The sequence below is a fragment of the Neomonachus schauinslandi genome, chromosome 12 (assembly GCF_002201575.2).
Source record: "Neomonachus schauinslandi chromosome 12, ASM220157v2, whole genome shotgun sequence".
Taxonomy (NCBI): domain Eukaryota; kingdom Metazoa; phylum Chordata; class Mammalia; order Carnivora; family Phocidae; genus Neomonachus; species Neomonachus schauinslandi.
Window position 1 is genome coordinate 62,413,649 of NC_058414.1, and position 26,782 is coordinate 62,440,430.

At 37.2% G+C, this 26,782-nt stretch overlaps 1 protein-coding gene across 6 annotated transcripts in view; it reads left to right on the forward strand.

Moving 5' to 3' along the window:
• Positions 1 to 26,782, forward strand: part of BBS9 (Bardet-Biedl syndrome 9) — a 475,024-nt gene that overhangs the window by 97,614 nt on the left and 350,628 nt on the right. For all 6 annotated transcript variants that reach the window (XM_044920165.1, XM_044920167.1, XM_044920168.1 and 3 more), the window contains 2 exons: positions 17,035 to 17,209; positions 25,946 to 26,030. In XM_044920165.1, the coding sequence (XP_044776100.1) occupies positions 17,035 to 17,209; positions 25,946 to 26,030 (260 nt within the window). The remainder of the gene's footprint in view (positions 1 to 17,034; positions 17,210 to 25,945; positions 26,031 to 26,782) is intronic.

Here is a 26,782-nt window from a genome sequence, read left to right on the forward strand (position 1 = left end):
TGTCTCTATGTTTCTTATTAGTGCATCCTAGATTATTTCTATTTTCTTGTTTCCTCAATCAATGCTATTTAGAGACTAATTTCTGTTGAAACTGCTCTTGGAGTTTTGTTAACTTTGTTAAGCCAAATTATTATATTTTTTATTTCTCCAAGTTTATTTTGTCCTTTAAAAAATCTGCTTGGTTGTTGACACTCTTTTTTCACTTTTTGTTTGTTTTAGGTTTTTATTTAAGTTCTAGTTAGTTAAGATATACTGTAATATTGGTTTTATTGATTCATCACTTACATGTAACACTCAGTGCTCATCACAAGTGCCCTCCTTAATCCCCATCACCTATTTAGCCCATCCTCCACCCACCTCCCCTCCAGCAACCCTCAGTTTGTTCTCTGTAGTTAAGAGTCTGTTTTCTGGTTTGCCTCTCTCTTTCTCTCTCTCTGTCTCTCTTTCTTCTTCATTCCCCTATGTTCATCTGTTTTGTTTCTTAAATTCCATATATGAGTGAAGTCATATGGTATTTGTCTTTCTCTGATTTACTTCACTTAGCATAATACTCTTTAGCTCCATCCATGTCATTACAAATGGCAAGATTTCATTCTTTTTTGTGGCTGAGTAATATTCCATTTTATATACATATATATACCACATCTTCTTTATCCATTCATCAGTTGATGGACATCTGGGTTCTTTCTATAATTTGGGCATTGTGGACATTTCTGCTATAAACATTGGGGTGCATATGCCTCTTTGAATGTGTTCTTGTGATCACATTTTTTTTTAACTAAGTAAATTGTGATCACATTTTTAATACCTGTTTTTATTTCTTTAAACATAAAATATAGTATTTTTATATTCTCTGTTTATAATTTCAGTGTAGTTTGTAGTTCTGATTCTGCTCTCTATTATTTTTGCTGTCTTTTACTTTTATTGCCTTCAATTCCTTGTATATTGTGATTTTGCCTGTGAGGTCATATTTTTTGGAATGTATCCATGGGGATGGTTGGTGTGTTCCTTCAGAGATTTGAGTTTTCTTTTATCAGGTGCTTGGTTGTTCTGTTAACCCAGGATCCCTTTATACTAAATTCACAGATTAAGGCTTCTTGGGTAAGCCAATAGAATGAATTTGGTTTGAAAACCCACATTAAGATCAGCTTGGGGTTTATGAATTCTTAGGAGAGATTTTTTTTTTCCTTCATCTGGTTCCAAGTTTCGGGATGTGCATTTTATTTTGCTTTCTCTTGGGCCTGAGGGGAAAATGCTATTTCTAAGTTCTCCTTACACTAAGGGTAGAGCCCTTTGTGATTTTAACTTTCTACTGGGGGAAGGGAGATAATGTACAGGATCAATTAGATTCCCCACATAGGGTGGGCCCCAAGGTTTTTCTCCTTTACCATATGTCATTTGAGACCATGAAAACTGAAGCTGGAAGTTATCTGGTTTAGAAAAATGCCCCAGGGGCTCTGTTTACCTTTTAGGGTTTTCACTTTCATTTACTGTTTGGCTTCTGAATTCTATTTACCTTTTTCTTTTTTTGGCAGCATATTGATGTGCTTAAAAATGCTGCTTTTAACAAACATTTTATTCAATAATTTAGTGGGAAAAGCAGGGTTTTATCTGCTATTCTCATCTACTCATTTAATAATTTAATTTTATTTATCTTTGTAAGCAGTTCTTATGGAAATAAGACAAGAACAAAAAAAAGAAATTATATCAAAGAATCAGCAAGCAGTTATATCAAGCATTGTCTGCCAAAGTGAAATAATTAACATTTTATATTTAAATGTGATGTTACTTACAAGCATACAAAGTGCAGTTGTGATGATAGGCTGTGTTGAATTTGTAATCAGAAAGAGATTTAGAGATTATGTCATTAGAGTACCTACTTTATGCTTAGTTTTCAGTTGGAGGAAAAAGACTGGAGATTAGAAGACTTAGAGGGCTGAGTTCTGGCCCTGCTACTCACCAGCTGTGCGTCCCTAACAAATCCTCGAACTTTCCTGAGCCTTCAGTCTCTCCACAGTCACATGAGAACAGTAATTCTTGACCTTCCCAAACTATAGAATAGTTTCTAGAGTTGGATATGCTAATAATGCTAGTAATCTGTGCCAGCACTTATAAACAGCTATTATTGTTAATTTTGAAGTTTTTAATTTGCTCTAGCTATTAGTCTCATGAGATGTGTCCGAGAGGTCATCAATGCATTCACAGAGTGCTAGCTTTGTTCCATATAACCTCTTAAAACCCACCTTAATTCTTTACCTTTCTTGGTTTAATTTCCTCTTTGTATGACATTATAGCTCAGTTCACCTTTTAGAGCATAGAGGAGAAACCAAGAAATTTGAAAGCTGATTTAGAAAGATTTATTGAAATATTGAGTGTTACTCAGTTATACATCTCTTTCATGTCCATATCATTTGGAGCTGTATTCCAGTGTTTTAGGGCATAAAGTAAAATTAGTCTTTGATAGAGAATAGTAAAAGCATGCAATACCCAGTCAGTATTAGGAAGATTTTTTAAAAGTCCATTGCCTTTTGATAGGATTAGATTCCTTTCTACTTGTCAGCAGAGGGACCCTTTGCCTCACTTTTGGATTCCAGAAGCCTGATGGTGGTGAGATTATAAAGAGCCAACATGTCTATGGAAAATGTTTGTTTCCTTACCTAGGACTGAATAGGTTTTGGAACAAGTTTTTCCTTTGTTCTTATAAAGGAAAAAACTTTCTGTACTTGTTTTCTGAGTTCTTTACAATAGTGGCTCTTAAGTGTTGCTGGGGGAAGTTCTTAAAGGTGGTTAATGCGGGGGGCGGGGTGTGGGGGGGGGGGCGCCTGGGTGGCTCAGATGGTTAAGCACCTGCCTTTGGCTCAGGTCATGATCTCTGAGCCCTGCATGGAGCCCCACATTGAGCCCAGCATTGAGCCCTGCATCCAGCCCCTGCATCCAGCCCCTGCATGGAGCTCCCTGCTCAGCGGGGAGTCTGCTTCTTCCTCTCTCTCTGCCTCTACCTCTGCTCCTGCTCAATCTCTCTCAAAGAAATAAATAAAATCTTAAAAAAAATAAAAGTGGTTAATGCTGGGATAAAATAGTTGCTCTGAAATGCTATCCCATGTTAAAGTTTTGGGTAATTTTAAGGCAACAACAAAAAAAATTAGCTAATGTACTGAATTTTTTATAAAGCTAAAAAAATTTTGGTCAGTTAAAGGGCTGTGCTTACTGCTAACATTTTCTACTTCCTACTGATTTGTATTATACTGTCTTTATAGAAGGTGTTGGTGATATTAGTCTGTGTTTTTAATTTAATTTTTTTAAGATTTATTTTTTTAAGATTTTATTTATTTATTCATGAGAGAGAAAGAGGCAGAGGGAGAAGCAGGCTCCCCAAGGAGCAAGGAGCCTGATGCGGGACTCGATCCCAAGACTCCGGGATCACGACCTGAGCCGAAGGCCGATGCTTAACCATCTGAGCCACCCAGGCCCTATTATTATTATTTTTAAAGATTTTATTTATTTATTTGACAGAGAGAGACACAGCGAGAGAGGGAACACAAGCAGGGGGAATGGAAGAGGGAGAAGCAGGCTTCTGCCGAGCAGGGAGCCCGATGTGGGGCTCGATCCCAGGACCCCTGGATCATGACCTGAGCCGAAGGCAGACGCTTAACAACTGAGCCACCCAGGTGCCCCAGTCTGTTTCTTAAAAAAAACTTTTGATTGAGCAGTTCACAAGGTTGACAATCTATGATGATCACTGAAATTCAAAAACCTGGAATCACTGCTTTAGCAAGTACTTTTGCAAATAAAGATTGGAATTTCTGAACTGAACTATTTCCAACTTCACAGTCACCTTTTGTCCTAACAACCCCTGAGAGGTTTTCTACCCTTTTATACCTATGAAGTGAGACTTAATGACTAAACTGTCATATCCAAGGTTTATAGATAAGTGTAGGTACTAGGGGAAGTTAGTTGGTTGTTTTTTTTTAGCATGCAGATTTTGAGATTAAGATTGGCATGCATTCCTACCATGTTCCAGATACTAACCTGTGTATTTTGCATATGTTCCCTTCTTTAATCTTCACAGCAACCCAGTAGGGTGTAGAGGTTGTGATAAGGTTTATTTTGCATTTGAAGAAACAGACTGAATTAAATTAAACAAAGCCTCCAAAGTCACATCATCTCTGTGTCAGAGCCAGGATTCAAAACCTTATCATCTTGTCTTTCTGATTCAAAATCATTGCTCTTTCCACTACACATTAATACGTTAATCTGCATTTGATACTTTCTCCACTTTGTTCTTTCATGATATACCATCCTGCTCTGGGAAAAGGTTAACAGCCAGAGAGTATCTTATTCAGTATCCTTTTTTAAGTATTTTTCCTCGGGTAATAATCTCTTGTTTCTTATTGCCCAGAAAGACTGAATGCAGAGTTCTAATAATTACTAAAGCTTTAAGATTTAATCTATGTATGTTTTTGAAGTTAGAGTTTTATGAAATACTGATGGATCCGAAGATCATTCTATTCCTTTGGCAGCCTCTTTGGGCTTCCACAATTTATTCTCTGTGCTTGAGTGATTTTCACATTCATTTATATATTTTCCTTTGGGATCCTCTCCCACCCCACCTTTATTTCCTGTGCCTTTCTATTAGAGTTTATCTTAAGACTGAGTTATCTTTTACCTTTTCCTTTTCTTCTTAATATTTCTTAGTGTATCTGATGTTGGGCATACAATGAGTACTTTGTTTTTTGACAGTCCTAAGCCCTAAAATAATTTAGAATTCTAATTGCTAAGTGTCCATATTAAAACTAATTATTTTGGGGCCTTTACTATGCCATTTTTACTTTAATGCTATTCATTCACTCATTCAACAAATATTTATTGAGCTGTTGAGCCCTACTATATACTAGGGACTATTCAGGGTTGGGAGGTATGGTGAATAAAGCATAATGCCAGATCTTAAGGTGTTTTCATGTGAACGTGGCAATATTGTTAAATATCTTGGCCCACTAGAGGATCATTGGCATCCTGATACCTAGTACTGCAGTCTGACATAGTTTTTTACTTTCTTTTTTTTTTTTTTTTAAAGATTTTATTCATTTATTTGAGAGAGAAAGTGTGTGAGAGAGAAAGCATGAGGTGGGAAGGGTCAGAGGGAGAAGCAGATTCCCCACTGAGCAGGAAGCCCCGATGCGGGACTCGATCCTGGAGCTCCAGGATCATGACCTGAGCCAAAGGCAGATGCTTAACTGACTGAGCCACCCAGGCACCCCGGTTTTTTACTTTCATGATGGTTTAGTTTACTTGAACAGATGTTTTGGGCCCCAACATATAAGGGATGTCACTCAATGCTGTGAGCTAGGTAATGAAAACAAAATAGGCTCATCTTCCAGGGTTTATGCTTTGTTTATGGAAGTTGGAGAGGGGAGAGAGATATGCCAAATTTAGCCTTATCACCAGGAAAAATATTGTCAGTACTAATAGGGAGTGATGCAGAATGTACTAAGAAAGACTAGAGGGAGGGACGCCTGGGTGGCTCAGTTGGTTAAGCGACTGCCTTCGGCTCAGGTCATGATCCTGGAGTCCCGGGATCGAGTCCCGCATCGGGCTCCCTGCTCGGCAGGGAGTCTGCCTCTCCCTCTGACCCTCCCCCCTCTCATGTGCTCTCTGTCTCTCTCATTCTCTCTGTCTCAAATAAATAAATAAAATCTTTAAAAAAAAAAAAAAAAAGAAAGACTAGAGGGATAGTGTGGTATTTATGCCTAGAGGGGATTTGAGAAGGCTTCGAAGTGATGGGATTGTATCCTGGGGATTGAGGATGTATAGAAGGATTTTGTGAGGTTAAGGTGGGGGAATAGCACCTGAGTTGAATTGTACTAGACTGACAAATGCGTAAGGGCATTTAAAGGTCAGGCTTATGTTACCTGAAGTGTTTGGTGGTTGGGACTAGATGAGAGGGAGTAGTCAAAGTTCATTTAGCAGACACATTAAAGAGTTCTTTGGATTTCCTGCTTATTAATTTATACCTATTTCTGGAGATACTGGAGTACTTTTGAAGTTTTTGAGTGGGTTGATAACATGATTGTATCTGTATATTAAGATGATTGCTTTGGTATATTTGTTTTTATGAACTTTATTAATGATATGGTATTTTTTTTTTTTAGAGTTTTTAGCTGAGAGGCTCAGAGTAAGCAGTTAAGCATTTTTTTTTTTTTACTATTTTTTTTTTAAGACTTTATTTATTTATTTGACAGAGAGAGACACAGCGAGAGAGGGAACACAAGCAGGGGGAGCGGGAGAGGGAGAAGCAGGCTTCCCGCTGAGCAGGGAGCCCGATGCGGGGCTCGATCCCAGGACCCTGGGATCATGACTTGAGCCGAAGGCAGACGCTTAATGACTGAGCCACCCAGGCGCCCCAATGATATGGTATTTTAACGGCTTCTTTTAGAAGACTCCAAGGAAATTTATTAGACCAAACAATGGTTAAATGGCACATCGACCTTTGTGATAAGAATTGGCAGTTCAGGAAGTTTAAAGTCATCATTGTCATTATCCCTAACTCATTTTGATTTACTTTTTATTTTTTATTTTTTTATTATTCTTATGTTAATCCCCATACATTACATCATTAGTTTTAGATGTAGTGTTCCATGATTCATTGTTTGTGCATAACACCCAGTGCTCCATGCAGAACGTGCCCTCCTCAATACCCATCACCAGGCTAACCCATCCTCCCACCCCCCTCCCATCTAGAACCCTCAGTTTGTTTTTCAGAGACCATCGTCTCTCATGGTTCATCTACCCCTCCGATTTCCCCCCCTTCATTCTTCCCCTCCTGCTACCTTCTTCTTTTTTTTTTTCTTAACATATATTGCATTATTTGTTTCAGAGGTACAGATCTGAGATTCAGTAGTCTTGCACAGTTCACAGCGCTTACCAGAGCACATACCCTCCCCAGTGTCTATCACCCAGTCACCCCATCCCTCCCATCCCACCCCCCACTCCAGCAACCCTCAGTTTGTTTCCTGAGATTAAGAATTCCTCATATCAGTGAGGTCATATGATACATGTCTTTCTCTTTTTGACTTATTTCGCTCAACATAATACCCTCCAGTTCCATCCACGTCGTTGCAAATGGCAAGATCTCATTCCTTTTGATGGCTGCATAATATTCCATTGTATATATATATACCACATCTTCTTTATCCATTCATCTGTCGATGGACATCTTGGCTCTTTCCACAGTTTGGCTATTGTGGACATTGCTGCTATAAACATCGGGGTGCACGTACCCTTTCGGATCCCTACTTTTGTATCCTTGGGGTAAATACCCAGTAGTGCAATTGCTGGATCATAGGGTAGCTCTATTTTCAACTTTTTGAGGAACTTCCATACTGTTTTCCAGAGTGGCTGCACCAGCTTGCATTCCCACCAACAGTGTAGGAGGGTTCCCCTTTCTCCACATCCCCGCCAACATCTGTCGTTTCCTGACTTGTTAATTTTAGCCATTCTGACTGGTGTGAGGTGGTATCTCATTGAGGTTTTGATTTGGATTTCCCTGATGCCAAGTGATATTGAGCACTTTTTCATGTGTCTGTTGGCCATTTGGATGTCTTCTTTGGAAAAATGTCTGTTCATGTCTTCTGCCCATTTCTTGACTGGATTCTTTGTTCTTTGGGTGTTGAGTTTGATGAGTTCTTTATAGATTTTGGATACTAGCCCTTTATCTGATATGTCATTTGCAAATATCTTCTCCCATTCTGTCGGTTGTCTTTTGGTTTTGTGGACTGTTTCCTTTGCTTTGCAAAAGCTTTTTATCTTGATGAAGTCCCAATAGTTCATTTTTGCCCTTGCTTCCCTTGCCTTTGGCGATGTTTCTAGGAAGAAGTTGCTGCGGCTGAGGTCAAAGAGGTTGCTGCCTGTGTTCTCCTTTAGGATTTTGATGGACTCCTGTCTCACATTGAGGTCTTTCAACCATTTGGAGTCTATTTTTGTGTGTGGTGTAAGGAAATGGTCCAGTTTCATTCTTCTGCATGTGGCTATCCAATTTTCCCAACACCATTTGTTGAAGAGACTTTTTTCCATTGGACATTCTTTCCTGCTTTGTCAAAGATGAGTTGACCATAGAGTTGAGGGTCCATTTCTGGGCTCTCTATTCTGTTCCATTGATCTATGTGTCTGTTTTTGTGCCAGTACCATACTGTCTTGATGATGACAGCTTTGTAATAGAGCTGGAAGTCCGGAATTGTGATGCTGCCAGCTTTGCTTTTCTTTTTCAACATTCCTCTGGCTATGCGGGGTCTTTTCTGGTTCCATACAAATTTTAGGATTATTTGTTCCATTTCTTTGAAAAAAGTGGATGGTATTTTGATGGGGATTGCATTGAATGTGTAGATTGCTCTAGGTAGCATTGACATCTTCACAATATTTGTTCTTCCAATCCATGAGCATGGAACATTTTTCCATTTCTTTGTGTCTTCCTCAGTTTCTTTCATGAGTATTTTATAGTTTTCTGAGTACAGATCTTTTGCCTCTTTGGTTAGATTTATTCCTAGGTATCTTATGGTTTTGGGTGCAATTGTAAATGGGATCGACTCCTTAATTTCTCTTTCTTCTGTCTTGTTGTTGGTGTATAGGAATGCCACTGATTTCTGTGCATTGATTTTATATCCTGCCACTTGTCTTTCTTACGTCATTCAGGGTAATCCTGCATAAAACATTAATAATAGAGGTGGGGGAAGATTATAGATATTGTGTGTGTTGGGGGGAAGGATGTGGAGGCAGGGACAGTGCATTCCCAGATAGAGCTTTCTGGCACTCACAATACATTTCTTTAGAGATTTCAATAGTTACCATGTTAGGGAATTGCTGTTTTGAGCAAAGAAAACTTAAAATAGGCAGAATATCAACTTGAATAGCCAGCAGTTCCCATAGACGTACGTTTTGAAAGATTTCCCATAGTTCTTAAAGTCTTAAAAACCCTTTGCTTTGACAAAAAGGATAAATTTCTGATTGTGTAGTCCTTCTTACATTAAATTTACCCTTTTTGCTCTGAAGGAATTTTTTCCCCTCAACTTAAAAGTTTTTTTCTCATAATTTGATCTGTGGGAAAGAGGGCAATCCAATAATATCACTTACTTACTTACCATTTATTGAATGCTTACCAGGATCAGGCAGTATGTATTTTTATTTAATTTTATCCTTATAGCAGCATCATGTTATCTTTTCATACCACTGCTTTACAGGTGAGCAAACTGGCAGAGCTTTCAGGGCTAAAATAAGGATGCAGCAAATCTGGTTTCAAGTTCTGGCTTTGCCATCCGTTCTGATGAGCATGCCTGCCATATTCATCAGCAGTCTCTCTCTCCACCTGAGACCCTCCCCCAGAGTTCACTGCTCTCACTCCTCTCCAGACATAATTCTCTTATAATCCCTGTGTCTGCGCACAGTGTGCTCTTTGTTTTTGTTTCTCTGATTGTCTGGGTAAACTCTTTCTCAACCTGCAAGACCCAAGTGTTATCTCTGTTTTGAAGCTTTTCTTGATTCTTCCAGACACTGTTAATCAAACTGCATTGCCTTTTAAATTATTCTAATATGTCCCTGTTCTTACATTATTAGAATATTTAACTGGTGAACTCCAATATTCACTGCGCTTTCTTAGGGTAGCAACTATGTCTCTCTTGTAGCACATACTAGGTATACAGTGAATGTGGAATTCATTGAATGAATGTGAGTTCTGGAGAATGTTTTCAAACCTTTCATTATCATTACATTGGACAAAGTAATTCACCCATTATCTTATGGATGCAAGTGATAATATGTTTAGGGCCTTCTTTTAAATGCTAACATTGCATTCATATTGAATCCATCACATACAATGCTAATTTAATGAATGGTTGTAATTTCTTTATGTTATTAAACTTGTTCACAGTTTAAGGGGGAAATTGTGATAAATAGCTTGGCGGAACACACACTAGTGGTCTTTGTAAGTTTATTAAAGTGCCTATTAAAATGAGACACATTAAAATTTCAAAAGGCAAGTTCATATGAAGAGTTACTATGTAGACCCAATTTTTATTTTTTTGAGCCTTAAAGTAATTAGTCTCATGAAGTTATTTATTGGGGGAAACTCTTGAATAATAGTTGAGAATTTGTGTAATTTTTCCCTGGTACATATTTAAAAGTATTAGCTGTTTAGCTCAACACATGTGTTCTATTTGTTGATTTTCTGTGTTTGCTTAGGGCTTTAAATTTTATTTATTTATATATAACTAAGATTTTAAACTTAGAATCTACTTGAATATTGCATTATTATCAGACACTGATTGCTTTTAGAATGCTTAAATAAGAAATATGAGGGAGAGAGTAACAAGACAGAAGTTAGCTATTCTTTGATTCAGTTAATTGCCAATTATTAATTATTAAGCATGACCAAATAGTATCATGTATCTCAAAAGTATGATAGTTCTGTTGATATGATGATATGAATAAAAAAGTATAAAAATTCTATTTAATGGTGAATTTAAAATCCTGCAAGCTCTAGAAATCCATCTACCATTTGTTTTTAAGTCAGTATCTGTTGAAATTCTACTCTGAACATTTTTATGTAGTTGCTCATAGCAAACACGTATCATTTTTTAGTTAGGTTTGCAATAAAGATTAATGAGTTAGTGTTTCAGTTTTTCTGTAGCAACAACAACAAAAATTTCTTTTCCGTGCATGTGTGCAAAACTAGTGAGCGAGCGAGCGGAAGTTCCACAGACTTTTGGACTCTTCTGTTCTTATGTATCAGTCTCTTGATGTTTCCTGTCTGCCTTTTTGACTACCTATACAGCTGTTTTTCATGTATTTTTCAGGCTTGGAGAAAGACCAAGTATTTTTGACAGCTGCATGCTGAACTGCAATATATGCTTGGCCACAGGTCACGTTTGCATTTCTTCACTTGTATTTTTACTCAATGCGTAAAAGAAATATGAGCATAGAGAGATTCAGAATACATGTAGCATGCTGAGTAATGGTAGTCTTCTTTCATGTATGCCATTCCACTTACTCTGCTGCGTAGATTTCACAGGAAGAAAAAGACAGCAGAGAAATGGAGGAAATGGTATTCAGGACTGCCCTCCATGGGACCCTTGCTGCTGTAATTGTGCATGATGGAAAATGCTCTGGGTCATGCATGGTAGGAAGAACTTCTGGGCATGGGGACACACACATGCACATATGCACGCATGCACACACATTGTAATGAATAGACTATAATTTAGTAAAGAAGACTGTTAATCTAGCAGTCAGTTCAACATGTTTATCCATCCTGTTAAAGCTTTGACTACATGATATTTTTTTTTTTTAATTTTTTTTTTTTTTTTTTTTTTTAAGATTTTTATTTATTTATTTGACAGAGAGATAGACAGAAGAGCACAAGTAGAGGCAATGGCAGAGGGAGAGGGAGCAGCAGGCTCTGCACTGAGCAGGGAGCCCGATGCGGGACTCGATCCCAGGACCCCGGGATCATGACCTGGGCCAAAGGCAGACGCTTAACCATCTGAGCCACCCAGGCGCCCTGACTACATGATATTTTAACATCAGGAAATGAGACACAGTATTTAATAAATGTTCATTTCATGAGGCTGCCATAATAGAACTTTCCTGCCTCCACCTCCCCATCCCCACAGACATAAAATTTTTTCTTTGCCATTGAAAATGAAAAAATAATGACTTTAAAAATCCTTTCAAAATGGTTTTGGTGAGTCCTTTCTCAATTTGTTCTTAGCTCTTGCAAATAATATTTCAAATCACAATGGTTGGTTTTCTCTCATCATTGTTAAAGATCAACGGGATATATATCCAGATTTTAAATTCTGATGAAATCTCCAACCTTCCAAATTATTTCAATGTTAAAAGACATTTTTTCTCTGTACAGTTAAGGCATAATTTTTGAGGAAGCATCATTAAGATATTGTCATCTTTTGGGGCGCCTGGGTAGCTAAGTCGGTTGGCCATCTGCCTTCGGCTCAGGTCATGGTCCCAGGGTCCTGGGGTCCTGGGATCAAGCCCTGCGTCAGGCTCCCTGCTCAGTGGGGAGCCTGCTTCTCCCTTTCCTCCCCGCCTATGCTCTCCCTCGTTCTCTCTCTCAAATAAATAAATAAGATTTAAAAAAAAAAAAAGATATTGTCATCTTTTCAATCTACTGCTTGCTTTTATGTTTCATGCCCTATTGGTAAAACTTGATACATTCACTGGGTCAAGTCTAAATGCCTCTGCATTTTCTTCTAGTATGTTCCTTTTCCCTCCAGAAGCTTTCTCTACTCTTAACTTTGACCCCTATTCATTATACCTATCCTTCTCAGATACATCCTATCTCTATCATGAAATCTTTCCCAGGATGTTCATTGTAATGAAGCTCTTTGATTTTCTGTAGTACTTAGTCTGTTTCACATCATTTAGATGTTGTATGTTAACTTACATTAATTTTTAAAATGGATCCAGTGTGGTATAATGAAGCCTCCCCGGGAACATGTGGTATAATCGAGTGAGAACGATTTCTATTTGAGTACTAGCTCTGTCATTTTCTAACTCTTTGGCATTAGGCAAATTATTATTATTATTTTTTAAATATTTTATTTACTTATTTTATATAGAGAAAAAGAGAGTGCGTGAGCAGCAGGAGGGGCAGAGGGGGAGGGAGAAGGAGAGGAAGAGAATCCTAAGCAGACTGCACAGATAATGGAGCTGGATGTGGGGCTTGATCTCATGACCTTGAGATCATGACCTGAGCCAAAACCAAGAGTCAGACGCTTAACCAACTCAGCCACCCAGGTGCCCCTAGGCAAATTATTTAAACTCTGTGGGTTTTAGTTTTCTCATGTGTCACATGGGACTACTGTCCACCTTTAGAGTTATTAAAGATTATAGCTAATATGCTGGGTAAATGTTTAGCACAAAGGCAGGAATATAACAGGTGCTCAGTAAATGTCAATAGTAGTTTTTACTCCTGATGTTCTCTATTTCTTACAGCTCCTAATATAATACTGAGCATTTGGTAAGGACTTTGAGTATGGTTCAGGGCTAGGTCATTTAAATAGCTCCTGAAATCCTATCGCTTTTATGAAGGCTTCCTGTTGGCTCTGTTCTGTCAGAACTACAAACTTTCATGGCTTCTCTAGACTGTTCTTTCTGTTCCCATTATCTGTAAGGGGAGCCTTTGGTATGTATTCTGAAGTGGCTTCCAAAGCAGTGATTTGAAGGATTTATTTATTTATTTTTGAGTAATGTTTTGGATTGATCCCTACATTTTTCTAAACGTCAGCAGCTGAGATTGTAATAAATAAAGCATTTTTCACATACTTCAAATGCAGTATGTGAAACACATAGAATAAAATCTCAGCCAATCTGAACTTCAGATGAATAAATTATTTTGCCTAGCTTACTTCAGTTCAACAGACATTTATTAGTGTATCTCCTATGTGCCAGGCATTTTATAGTTGTTGGATTTACAAAGATGAGTAAGACATGCTTCCTGCCTTGGAGTTTAGTCTAGGGTGAACAAGAGACACAAAAACAGATCATTTCAACTGATGATTAGTTGTAAGATGGAGGTGAGGATGGAGCTCTGTGGGATCACACATGGAGGGTGGTTGAGGGGGAAAGAGATGAGCCTGTTTGTGATGTCTCTCAGAGGACAAATGGGTTGATCCACTTGATTCAGGGACAGAGATCTAACTCAGAGTGGCTTCAATATTTATGGGAATTTATTGCCTGCAAAGTTCCCAGGTAGGTTTGGCTTCAAGTTACGCTTGATGCCTTGGCTCAAACCGTGTCTTCCATGGCCCTCTTTTAATTGTGCCTTTGTAAAAGCCAAATGGCCTCTGTGATTCCAGACTTTATCCTCCTCACATATTATTCCCCAGAGGCAAGAGTAAGTTTTTCTCTAGTTCTAGCTAAACCAAGAGATTTAATTTTGCACATTGACTGTAAATTATACCTATCCCCGAACCAATCACTGTGATTAATGAGATACGGATTGGTTTGGATAAGTCAGGGCCTACCCTCAAGCTTAGAATGAAGTCAGTCTCATTATTCAAACCTCATGGCCAAAGATAGGAGGAGAGGAGAATGGACGACCAAGAGGCTGCCAGCAAATGTGCACTAGACCGGGGAATATGAGTGTAAGACTTTTTGGGGAAAGGTAATAACATAAGCAAAATCAAGGAAGCATACACATCATGATGTATGTGGGAAGCAGCAAGTAGTTGAACATCAGTACAATGTGTAGTAGAGACTTATAAAATAACTTATAAAATAACAATGTGATGGAGTATTTGCTGCCTGCTGGATCTAGTTTCCATACTTCATTTAATTTGCACAGTAGCTAACTGAAGTAGGTATGCTGTCTTGCAGACAGGGAAACTTGAGCCCAAGCTCATAGCCAATAATTGGTGGAGCTGGACTCAAACCCAGATTATCTGACAGTAGAGACAGCCCATGTGGACATTACAGTATAAGTATGCTCCTCTATATTGCTAGAGTCTCAGAAAATAAGACTTCATATAGTACCATGCTAAGGAGCCGAGTTTTCTCTGGGGCTCAAGTTTTCTTCAAACTCTAGTTCTTTGTTATACCATGCAAAGGCAGTGGTTGTCAAACTTTAGCGTGCGTCAGAGAGCCTCTAGGGCTTGGTAAAACCCAGAATTGCTGGACCCTAATAGCAGAGTTTCTGATTTAGTAGATCTAGAGCAGAATCCTATAATTTGCACTTCCAAGAAGTTCCTATATGATGCTGATGCTGGTGACTTGGGAGCCATGCTTTGAGGACCACTTCTTTTAGGTCTTTGGGAGTCTGAAGATTTGTGGTTCAGTGATATTCAACATATTGAAATGAACTCAAATTTCATTGGTACTTCTGCTTAGAAATACACATGTTCTGACCTCACATTCTTTAATAATACAGACATCAAGAATACATTTTGATTACAGTAATATTCTCCCCCATAGGTCAGGGTCATTGCATAAATTTTTCATTAATTCGATTTTGTTGTCTCTTTGATTCTTGCTTATTAAGATTAAATTTATTGTTCTCCTCCCAGGTCCTACTCAATTCACTAATGCTGAGTACCCCCCCCCCCCAGTTGTTAAGAAAGTGAATTTGTATACAAAAGGTTATATTTAAACACTGTATTTCATTTGTCTATACTTTTATTGTGAAACATTTTAAATACCAGAAAAAGTAACATGAACACCCATATTTCCACCATTTAGAGTCAACAGTTATAAATAATATGTATATGTATATGTATATTTACATATATGTACACACACACACACAAATTTAGTTTGATCCACTTGAAAGTAAGGTACAGATCTTGTGCTACTTCATCCATAAATATTATAACACTCATCTCCCAATAAGAACATAATCTTATATGTTCTCTTACATAATCACAATACCATGAGCACACTTAAAACAGTAATTCCTAATTTTTTCTAACGTATAGTCATATTCCAGTTTCCCCAGTTGTTCCAGTGTCTTCTATACCTTGTTTTTTTTTTTTTAAAGATTTTATTTATTTATTTGAAGAGAGAGACAAAGCAAGAGAGGGAACACAAGTAGGGGGAGTGGGAGAGGGAGAAGCAGGCTGCCTGCTGAGCAGGGAGCCCAATGCGGGGCTTGATCACAGGACCCCGGGATCATGACCTGAGCCAAAGGCAGATGCTTAACGACTGAGTCACCCAGGTGCCCCTACCTTGTTGTTTTTTATTACCAGGATCCAATCAAAAGAAACTAAAATTTAAGATTTAGCAATGCTAGTGGATCTTTAGTTTCAAATAAGTTCTGTGGTATTTAAGATATAGATATTTGATTGCATTAACAAAGACACAGACTTAATGATGGTTTAAATAAGGAGGCTGTTTATTTCTGCCGTATTTAACCACCTGAAGATAAAGTGGTCCCAGTCTGTAGTGGGTGGGGTGGGCTCTGTTGTCCTCCATATGTGGCTTCCATCTCTGAGGCCTATCAAGACAGCTGTGCCAGTTCCACCGTCATGCCAGGGAGAATGGAGGGGAGGGTATACTCAGTCCTTTTATGGGTGTATCTGGGTATTGCACATATTACCTCTGCTCCTATCTCATTGGCAAGAACATAATCATGTAATTGTATCTGTAATAGAGGCCTGGATAAGCAGACTTTTATGCTGAATGGCCACATGTCTAGTGATAATTCAAGTATCAAAAGAAAGAATGGCTATTAGGGGGAACATTTAGCTTCTCTGTCACAAGTTCTTTTTTGCAAATGACTGAGCTATACAAAACTACATTAAACCCATTTAACAACTTCTTATACCCTATGAGTTTTCTCTTTTTGAGATGTATAGGCCTAATAATTGCTCCCACTCAATACTGAGCCCATATTGAACCCAGACTGTTACTCTTTTTTGAATGCTTTGATATGTAGTTTATAGATGTTTTGTCTGTTTCTAGGGCAGAAGACACTTCAGAATCAGTCCATAGTTTAGGGTGCATCTGTGATTAGTATTTTTCAATATTAGTATTTTTCACTCCCAACAGTGCTTAACACTACGGTTTGTGTAAAACTGGTGCCTAACGCATGTCTGTGGGTTTGGTCTCTTGTGTTTGACTCATGTCTAAGTCATTTGAAAGTATGAGACTGACATACTATGAAGAAGAGAAGTAGCCTCTACTCATTAGTTTTTGTTATATTTCTGATTTTGAAAAAAGTGATATCTTACAGGGTCATGATTGTTCTGAGAGATTATCTATCTTGAGCTAGAGATTTTAGCATATAGTAAATGAAAATAAGTGTACTTAAAATTATAGACATCTTCTAAATAATTTAAAAATTATTTAGAAATGTATGTATACTGATATACAATAATCTGATAGCTTTATCAGTTTGTAATATAAAATTTTAACTGCTTGTATTGCCCCTTTGGGGAAAAGATTAACTATGACATTTTTGTGATGGATAGTGATAAATGGAAACCATTATATTTATAAAGAAAAAGTCACTAATTTCCTCTAATTTTTCTTTAGGTCGAGATTTAATTTGTATCCAGTCTATGGATGGGATGCTGATGGTGTTTGAGCAGGAAAGCTATGCTTTTGGGAGATTTCTCCCTGGTTCTCTTTTACCTGGCCCTCTTGCTTACAGTTCCCGTACAGATTCCTTCATTACTGTCTCTTCCTGCCGACAAGTGGAAAGTTACAAGTAAGTTTGGATGTTGAATCTTTGGAATCATGACTCTTGGTATGTTGCTGATTAATATTTTTTTACAAAAAGCTTGGATATTACAAATGAAAAAGAGACTGGTTTCTTTGATAAAATGTAATTGTGGTGATTTAGAGGATATCATTTACATATTATAAAATATTTGCAAGTATAGTACAGAGATTGAGAGAAAGGATTTGGAAAGAGGCAGACCTGGATTGGAATCCTGATTTTGCTACTTGCAGCTGTTTGATGGTCAGTGTCCTTACCCTGGTTGTAACAGGGATAATAATGGCTATTTTTTTTTTTTTTTTTTGGCTTTTAAAGTTTTTAATTCCAGTTAGTTAACAATACAGTGTTATATTAGTTTCAGGTGTAATATAGTGATTCAACAATTCATACATCAGCAGATGGTCATCACAAGTGCACACTTTAATCCCCAGCACCTATTTAACCCATCTGCCATCTCCCTCCCCTCTGGTAACCATCAGTTTGTTCTCTATAATTAAGAGTCTGTTTCTTGATTTGTCTCTCTCTTTTTTTCCCTTTGCTCATTTGTTTTGTTTCTTCAATTACACATATGATTGAAGTCATATGGTATTTTGTGTTTCTCTGACTGATTTATTTCACTTAGCATTATACTTTCTAGCTCCATCCATGTTTGTTGTAAATGGCAAGATTCCATTCTTTTTTATGACTGAATAACATTCCATTGCTCGCATGCATGTATGTGTGTGTGTATCATATCTTTTTTATGCATTCAACAATAGATGGACACTTCAGCTGCTTCCATATCTTGGCTATTGTAAATAGTGCTGTAAACATAGGAGTGCATGTATCCCTTTGAATTACTGTTTTTATATTCTTTGGGTAAATATCCAGTAGTGCAATTGTTGGATCGTAGGGTATTTCTGCTTTTGTTTTTTGTTTTTTTTATTATGTTATGTTAATCACCATACATTACATCATTAGTTTTTGTAGTGTTCCATGATTCATTGTTTGCGTATAACACCTAGTGCTCCATGCAGTACGTGCCCTCCTTAATACCCATCACCAGGCTAACCCATCCTTGTTTTTGTTTTGAGAGAGAGAGAGAGAGAGAGCAAGTGGGGAGGGACAGAGGGAGAAAATCTCAAGCAGGCTCCACACCCAATATGGAGCGTGATGAGGAGCTCGATCTCACGACCCTGAGATCATGACTTGAGCTGAAATCAAGGGTCAGATGCTTAACAGACTGAGCCACCTAGGTGCCCCAGGGTAGTTCTGTTTTTAACATTTTTTTTTAACTTTTTGAGGAACCTCCATACTGTTTTCCAGAGTGGCTTCACCAGTTTTAATTCCCACCAACAGCGCAAGAGGGTTCCTTTTTCTCTACACCCTTGCCAACACCTGTTGTTTCTTGTGTTGTAGATTTTAGCCATTCTGATAGGTATGAGGTGATATCTCATTGTAGTTTTGATTCGCCTTTCCCTGATGGTAAGTGGTGATGAACATCTTTTCATGTGTCTGTTGGCTATCTGTATGTCTTTTTTGGAGACATGTCTGTTCATGTTTTCTGTCCATTTTGTAATTGTATTATTTGTTTTTGGGGTGTTGAGTTTTATAAGTTCTTTATATATTTTGGATACTCACCCTTTACTGGATATGTCATTTGCAGGTATCTTCTCCCATTCCGTAGGTTGCCTTTTCATTTTGTTGATCATTTCCTTTGCTGTGTGGAAGCTTTTTATTTTGATGTAGTCCCAGTACCTTATTTTTGCTTTTGTTTCCTTTGCCTAAGGAAACATATCTAGAAAGAAGTTGCTACAGCTGATGTCAAAGAGGTTATGCCTATGTTCTCTTGTAGGACTTTTATGGTTTCAGGCCTCATATTTAGGTCTTTAATCCATTTTGAATTTATTTTTGTGTATGATGTAAGAAAATGGTCTAGTTTCTTTTGCATGTTGCTGTCCAATTTTCCCAACACCATTTTTTTAAAAGATTTATTTATTTATTTGAGAGAAAGAGAAAGGGCGAGCACAAGCAGTGGGAGGGGCAGAGGGAGAAGCAGACTCCCCACTGAGCAGGGAGCCCAACTTGGGGCTCGATCCCAGGACCCTGGGATCATGACTGAGCTGAAGGCAGACGCTTAACCAACTGAGCCACCCAGGCACCCCAGTTGAAGAGACTTTTTTCCATTGGATATTCTTTCCTGCTTTGTCAAAGATTAATTGACCGTATAGTTGTGGGAATAATGGCTATTTTGACAAGCTTGTTAAAAGGATTGAATGTATGTCAAGTTGCCACCCCATAGAAAATGCTGATTAATTATTGTGACTATTTCCTGAATTATTAATAATAAAGCACAGTATGAGTGAAAAAAGCCAGATGAAAAGATGCATATATGAAATTATTTTATAAAAAAAATATGTGACATAGGAAGAATACTAGCAAAAATACAAGCGTTATTATGAATGTTTTAAAAAGAACAGTTCATAGTACAAATGAAGTATGAAAATGACCCTATGAAAAGAGTTTATACTTTTTGCTAGAAATTCTTACTGATTTGGAGGAATTGTGTTTGAGAGAGACCTTTTTCTTCTACCAGCTAAATTTTAATAAAAATTAGGGTTTTGAGTTTTTGGAGGGTGTGTTTTTTTGTTGGAGGGGATCATGGGGAAAAGAAAGTACAAATTCATTCTTGGAAAAGAAATAGACTTGGAGGATTACAGTATCTTCAGTAACTTTATTGTTGTTATCTTACCGATGGCAACACTAGAACTTTAAACGTCTAAGCAACACTTCATTATAGCTTTTCAGTATTATTTTTGGTCGTATGATTTTTCCCAAGGCAGGAAGAAATATAAATTCATCAGGCAACACCTGTAAATTTTTGTCTTCAAGTTTCAGTATTGTGCATATAGCAAGTTAATGCAGTATTCCCTTCACCTTCATTAAGTGGCAATCTACCTTTTGTGAATTATTGTCAAGGTATCTTAGATTCAAAACCCTGAACATAAGCAAATGTTTGTGACTAAGCAGAAGTTAACTGACGGAGGTACTGTGTCATTATATCATACTCCTTCTTTAACTCCTATGGCTCTTATCCAAAGGAGACGAATGAATTGTGGCATTGCTACTGGTAAGAAATAAAATATACTTATTTTGAGAGGGTTGAGAAAAATATCTGTATAATTCATTCAAGCCTGGCAAAGATTAAGCAATATTGAGGAGATCTGCTTTTCAGCTTTCCACCAGTTCCGTGCCTCAACTCCTGCCTAGGAGGGAACTGGCAGTGCTACACTGGGGACACAATAGAAAGATTTGAACGCCCCATGACTTACTCTTTGAAATATGTGCATAGGAATTAATTTGGTTATAACTCCAGGAGTGACTGGATGAGGAAGCAATGTGTAGGTTTCCTTAATGTGTAAGTTTAATCTCAAAGAAGCTCACCCTCTTTGAACTGTGGTAATTTACCAACATACCAATCTATTAAATCCATCTCCATCTAGGACTAAAAATGCACACCTTATCCCTTGTGTGGATATTTTATAATGGTAAAAATGCATAGGATATGTGATTATTATGAAATGATGCAATTAAGAAGGCTTATAACGTTAAATAGTATATTACATTTATATACGCTTTCAAGTTTAATAGATTAAATTAAATGATAATCGCTGGTGCAATTTAGGGTTGGAGGAAGCATGAAAACTGTAGGTTTGTTCTTTTGAGGCTTCATCTATTTATAATCAGTTAATAGAATGAAATCAGTTAATAGAAAAGACTTTTAAGACATAATTTATTTTCATTTTTTTTTTTAAAGATTTTATTTATTTATTTGAGAGAGAGCACATGAGAGGGGGGAGGGTCAGAGGGAGAAGTAGACTCCCCACCGAGCAGGGAGCCCGATGCGGGACTCGATCCAGGAACTCCAGGATCATGACCTGAGCCGAAGGCAGTCGCCCAACCAACTGAGCCACCTAGGCGCCCTATTTTCATTTTTGATATTGATATTTAATTACTTTAAAACAAGCTCAGTTATATTCAGATAGGAACTAGTGAAGGCTGTGGATCTCAAACTTCAGTGTGCATAAGGATCATTTGGGCAGCCTGTTATAAAATGCACATTTGCAGATTCCCAATTACCAGTACACTAGATTTTGATTTAGTAGGTTTGGGGATAAGAGCGAGAAATCCTCACTGCAAACATATACTCTAGGTGGTTCTAATTTAGAAACACACTTTGTTGTTTTTCTTTTGAAGTGAGAGAATTGTTTGCCTTTTTTGGGGGGAGAGGTTGCAGGATAGATAACACCATTCTCTTAGCAATGTTTGTTCCAATTTTGGATTAGCTTTTATTCTCTTTTTCTTTTTCTTTCCTTTACTTGTCAGAATTATTTGGTCAGTAAATCCTGACCTTTGGGTACTTTTTTCCCTTGTATTCAGCCTTTGCTTCCCATTTCCCAGAAAGGCATTCAGGCCTTTATTTCTCACTTGCGTTTCTGGTTTTCTTCTAATCTAGACTTTGAAGGATCCTTCTCATATCTAGCCTTTTAAAATAACCTGTTTAAGCCAGAATAATTTTTGTTGCCCATTAAAAAATTGAAACCTTCATATATTGACATTCAGTGCTCCTTACAACCCAGTCCCATTCTACCTCTGTTAATTTGGATGTTCAGATTTGGAAGGGACTTTTAAAGTTAAGTGGTTCAATTATCCTCTTTTTTTTCACCTCCTTGATATATTATTGCCTAAAACACTGATTTTTGCCAAATATCATATATTGCCTTCTTGTATTCTGCTGAAATATTCCAGAGTATGTCTTGTGTTATCAGATTCCTGAGAGCAGAGTTTGTCTTAAACATGGCTGAATAAGTTCATTTATTCAATTATTCATTCAGGAAACATTTTTCAAGAGGCTTCTCTGTGTCACACACTGTGCCAGGTACTGGAAGCGCAGAGTCAAGTCAGAGCTGTCTCTTGTCCTCAAGCAGTATGCAAGCAAGGGTAGGAGGTAGTAAGTCAGCTGTTTCAGTTCATTGTGATAGAGGCTCTAGAGAGCTGTGCACAGGATACTGAGGAGGCCTACAGGTGGGACCTCTCAGTAAGAGTTCAGTGGAGGGAGGCTCCCTGAAGAAGTATACCTGCCATGAGCTTTATTTTCTCTCCTTTTCTTTGCTACACACCATACCCAACATGTACCTAGTACATTGCTAAGTAGATAAGTGACTTTAAAGAAGTATTTTTAAATTATTTGTAGAGTTTAATTGACAATATTTTATTTATTTAAAGATTTTATTTATTTATTTGACAGAGAGAGACACAGTGAGAGAGGGAACACAAGCAGGGAGGGTGGGGGAGGGAGAAGCAGGCTTCCCGCCAGGCAGGGAGCCCATGTGGGGCTCGATCCCAGGACCCTGGGATCATGACGTGAGCTGAAGGCGACGCTTAACGACTGAGCCACCCAGGCACCCCAATTGACAATATTTTAAAAAGAATATTGTGTTCTTCACCAACCTTAGGCTCTGGCCAAATTGAAATATCTGTTTTCCATATATGTTTAGGGCTTTTCTCTCTCTCCTCTTTTGCTCATGCTGTATTCTATATGAAGTTTTTTCTTTCTTCTCTGTTTATGAAAATTATGTCTGGAAGCCTCCCTGCCCCGCTGCTCCTCTTCCTGACCTAGCCATAAGTAGCACCTCCTCCTTCTTAATTTCACGGAGTAGTTTTTTTGCTCTTTCCTCAAATACTAGTCACACTTTAACTGGTATTACGTATTTGCTTGTTTTTCTCCTTGACAGGGCTAACTGCTCCTTGATGGCAGGGATTTTGTATCTCCTGAAATGCCTAGCATTGTACCTTGCTAAAGGGAGATGTTTAACAAGAACTTGATGAAAGAGTGAAAAGTTTGTAAGGAAAGCTATTTTGTTACTGGCATGTTTCAATGAAAAGGACTCTTCCTGGCATGACTAAGAATGTTTTAGCTTTACTTGTAATGATCATAGTAATGCTCTGTATCTGGAGCTTCCATTTCTAGTAGAGTTCTCTGGGTAAATATCAAGTTTCCAAGATCTCCTGGTACCTTTGCGGACAACTATGTTTCATTTGAAAATAATTGATTTTGGAGGGTTTAGTTTTGTGCTCTGTGACACCTCAATTCATATTTTAGTTACTTGGTGCTGTTTTTATGATGTGATATGGAAGAGCACTAAATTATATGGCTGAGTTTGTCATGGGGTTCCACAGGACCTGTTAAGCATTTGTGGCTATTGGGTCAAAAAGTGCTACCATTCACCTGGACTTGCCGTATTTGTGCTTAGTGCCTTTCTGTTGAGAAACACATATGATACACTCTTGTGAAATCTTATTATACTGGGCCTGATTATTATTTCAGCAGTGTCAATGAGGGACTTTTATTCTTTAGCTTATATCACTGAACATTTGAGTGGTAAGGAAAAAAAAAAAAACGCAAGTATTTTCTTTATTTCAGAATTTCCAAGTCTGCCTGGAATTGTTTGGTTTTGGAAATAGGTTTCCATGTACATTATTGGTCACAGTAAAGAGGACTTAAGGGAGAACTATAAAATAGATGCTATTGTAAGTTTGTCATCATCTAAATTTACTGTCAGTTACATTTAGTAATAAAATACTCCTCTGAGTTGTCTTCCAGGAAGAGCAACCGTCTGGGTTTGGAAATCAGGAGTCAATTTTGGCTGTGTCTCTGCCTGCTGTTTTGATGTTAATGAGGCCACTTTAGGGGCTCACTTATTCCTGGATGATATAATAATGCTTTGTAGTTCTGTAAGAAGCTTCAAACAGCTCAAAAGTTTGGATTTTTACAACAATCTCATTAATATCCATATCATCCTCTAGTAGGTTGGTGTGTGCAGGAAATGAACCTCCTATGTAATTAATTGCCTGAGGTTGGATCCATAGCAGGCCCAGCTCTGGGGCTGATGTTTTAGTCACCAGTGCATACAATTTCTGTTACTGTGTACTGGGAAGAGTAAAATAATCCTATCTGAAGCTTGGAATGTGAGGTCTAATTATTTGGCACTGTTGGAGACAGAGGGATTTTGTAGGTCAGTCTCAAATCGTATGGAGACATTTGCTACAGCTGCCCATGGAATTTCTTAGCATGGTTTTACAAGGCTGAAATCTTCACCCTCCTACCTTTTTTGTCTCGTTTCCCATGACTCATTCCTCCCTGCCATGCATCTCTCCTAAACTCCTGTCATGGCCTTTCATGTCTTTTTTTACTACTTGCCTTTTCATGTGCTGTTGGCCTTGCCATAATGCCTTTACCTCTTTACCAGCATGATGAGTGTTCACTCATTCTTTAAAACCTGGCTTTCTCCTCCTGAACCTATACTAAAACATATATCTCCATCTCAATTACTTGTTTCTGCCACCATGTTCCCTAGGAACCATGTGCATACCTCCTATTATTAGCACAGAGCACTCTTAGATATATTAGATGTATTAGATTGGTACTATATGTTTATTGAATTGATGAGATTCATATACATTCAGCTTCCATTTTAACCATAAGACTGATTTTCGTGAATACCTTGCTAAGTCTATCTTAATTCTTAGTCATTTTGCATCCAACTGCAATTAAAGGCATTTTTTTTTTTTTTTACCAAGTATTCCTGATTGAGATAGTTTTAAGAGTTGGTATATGACATTTGAATACCAGTGTACATTTTAGTGCTTATTTAGGTATTCCACATTGCTTTTATTCATTCAGGTCATTGATTTTTACACTTTCAGATATCTTTCTCTTAGACAATATGAGATGTCCAAATATATCTACTGATTTTCCTTTTAGCTGTGGAAGAACAATGCAAGAGTTTTGATTCAATAGGAAAGAAAGGAATTTATGAGTCTGAAGTTTCTTCATTCAGAGTAGGATTATTACTTTAACAATATATCATTAATTAATGGGAAATAAGAGAATTTAAATTTTATTGGCTAAGTTAATCATTTCAGGATTGAATGATATTTGTGAATTGTTTTAAAGAATGATTTAAGCTAAAGGTTACTAATGAAATAAAAGCTATCAAACACTTATAGAAAGTCATAATGTACATAATGCACCTTATTGAGAACTTATTATATACCAGATAAACTACTAGGTGATTGAGCTCTATTTATATGTAAATCTGTGTCTGTCTGTTTGTTGATCTATTGGGCACCTAATATATGCCAGATACTATACTAGGCATTACATTATTTTTAAATTCTTTTAACCATGTTTGAGGTAGAGATTATTATTCCCATGTTGTAGGTGGGAAAGATAAGACACAGTGATTAGTTTGCCAACTAGTAAGTGGTTTATCTGGGGACTAAACTGGTCTTCTGGGTGTCATAGAATATCTGTTAACAATTTCTACTACATCTGGCTGCTTTGCATTATTTATGTTTTTTTCTATGTGGTGTTTTGGTGCTGGATCTTTCTTGAATATTGTTGTTTGTCATATAAAATTCTAATGGAAATGCTTTGATAGTAGGCAGAGCTATTTTCCCAATATGGAATTTTGGGACATGGTTATAATTTCTTTATCATGACAGTTTTACATAGTTTCATGTCACAGTGTCATTCAATAAGAACTCAGTCTTAAATTTTACAGTTTTTAAAACCAAGAAAAATGTAATTCATAAGTTTATAGTTATGTGATTTTAAAGTTTAAAGTAATTTATACTTTTTAACTATAAAATCACTTATAATTATTCATGTCTTTCAAACAGGTACCAAGTACTTGCTTTTGCAACGGATGCAGATAAAAGACAGGAGACTGAACAACAAAAACTTGGTTCTGGGAAAAGACTTGTTGTAAGGCCTTTTTTAATATATAAGAATTTCAGTAATGTCATATCTAACCACTAATTTTTTTTTCCAGAATAAAAATTCCTGGGAAGAAAGTTTTAAAAGATATTTATTTTAGCTATTTTTCTTTTATGTGTTATGATTCTAGCAATGGGCAAAAATTTAGTTGGCTATTATTGAGCAATGGAGACACATGTCTGGTCCTGTTATAATTTATTAGATCATAGAGTTGCACCACTAGAATTATAAATGTGCAGATGAGGTCACTTTTAACTGAAGTGATTATAAGACAACGTAGCAAAAAGAAAAAATTAAAAAAGAAAAACCTTTAATAAGCAAAAATACTGTTACGAGTAGGCATGTGGTTAAATATATAAGCAAAAGATAAAAATTCATAGCCCACAAAGATAAAATTGGCTCAAAGACAAAGGTGGAAGTTTGGTAACTTGAAAAGTAGTTTGAAGAAAAATTGTAAATGATAAATTCTCTGTTTAATTAAAATTAGGAAATAGATGATGGTTGTGAACTCTTTATCCTGAGAACCTCCATAGACAGGAAAAAACAGAAGGAATTGAAGATTATAATGGAAATAGTAAAGTGTATTTGAGATGGACACATACTTAAGAAACCATATGAGGAAATAATGTGGAATTTAGAATACCAAGGAAGGAAGAATATTAGAGAAAACCAATTTTTTTTTTTTTAAAGATTTTATTTATTTTTTGACAGAGAGAGACACAGCGAGAGAGGGAACACAA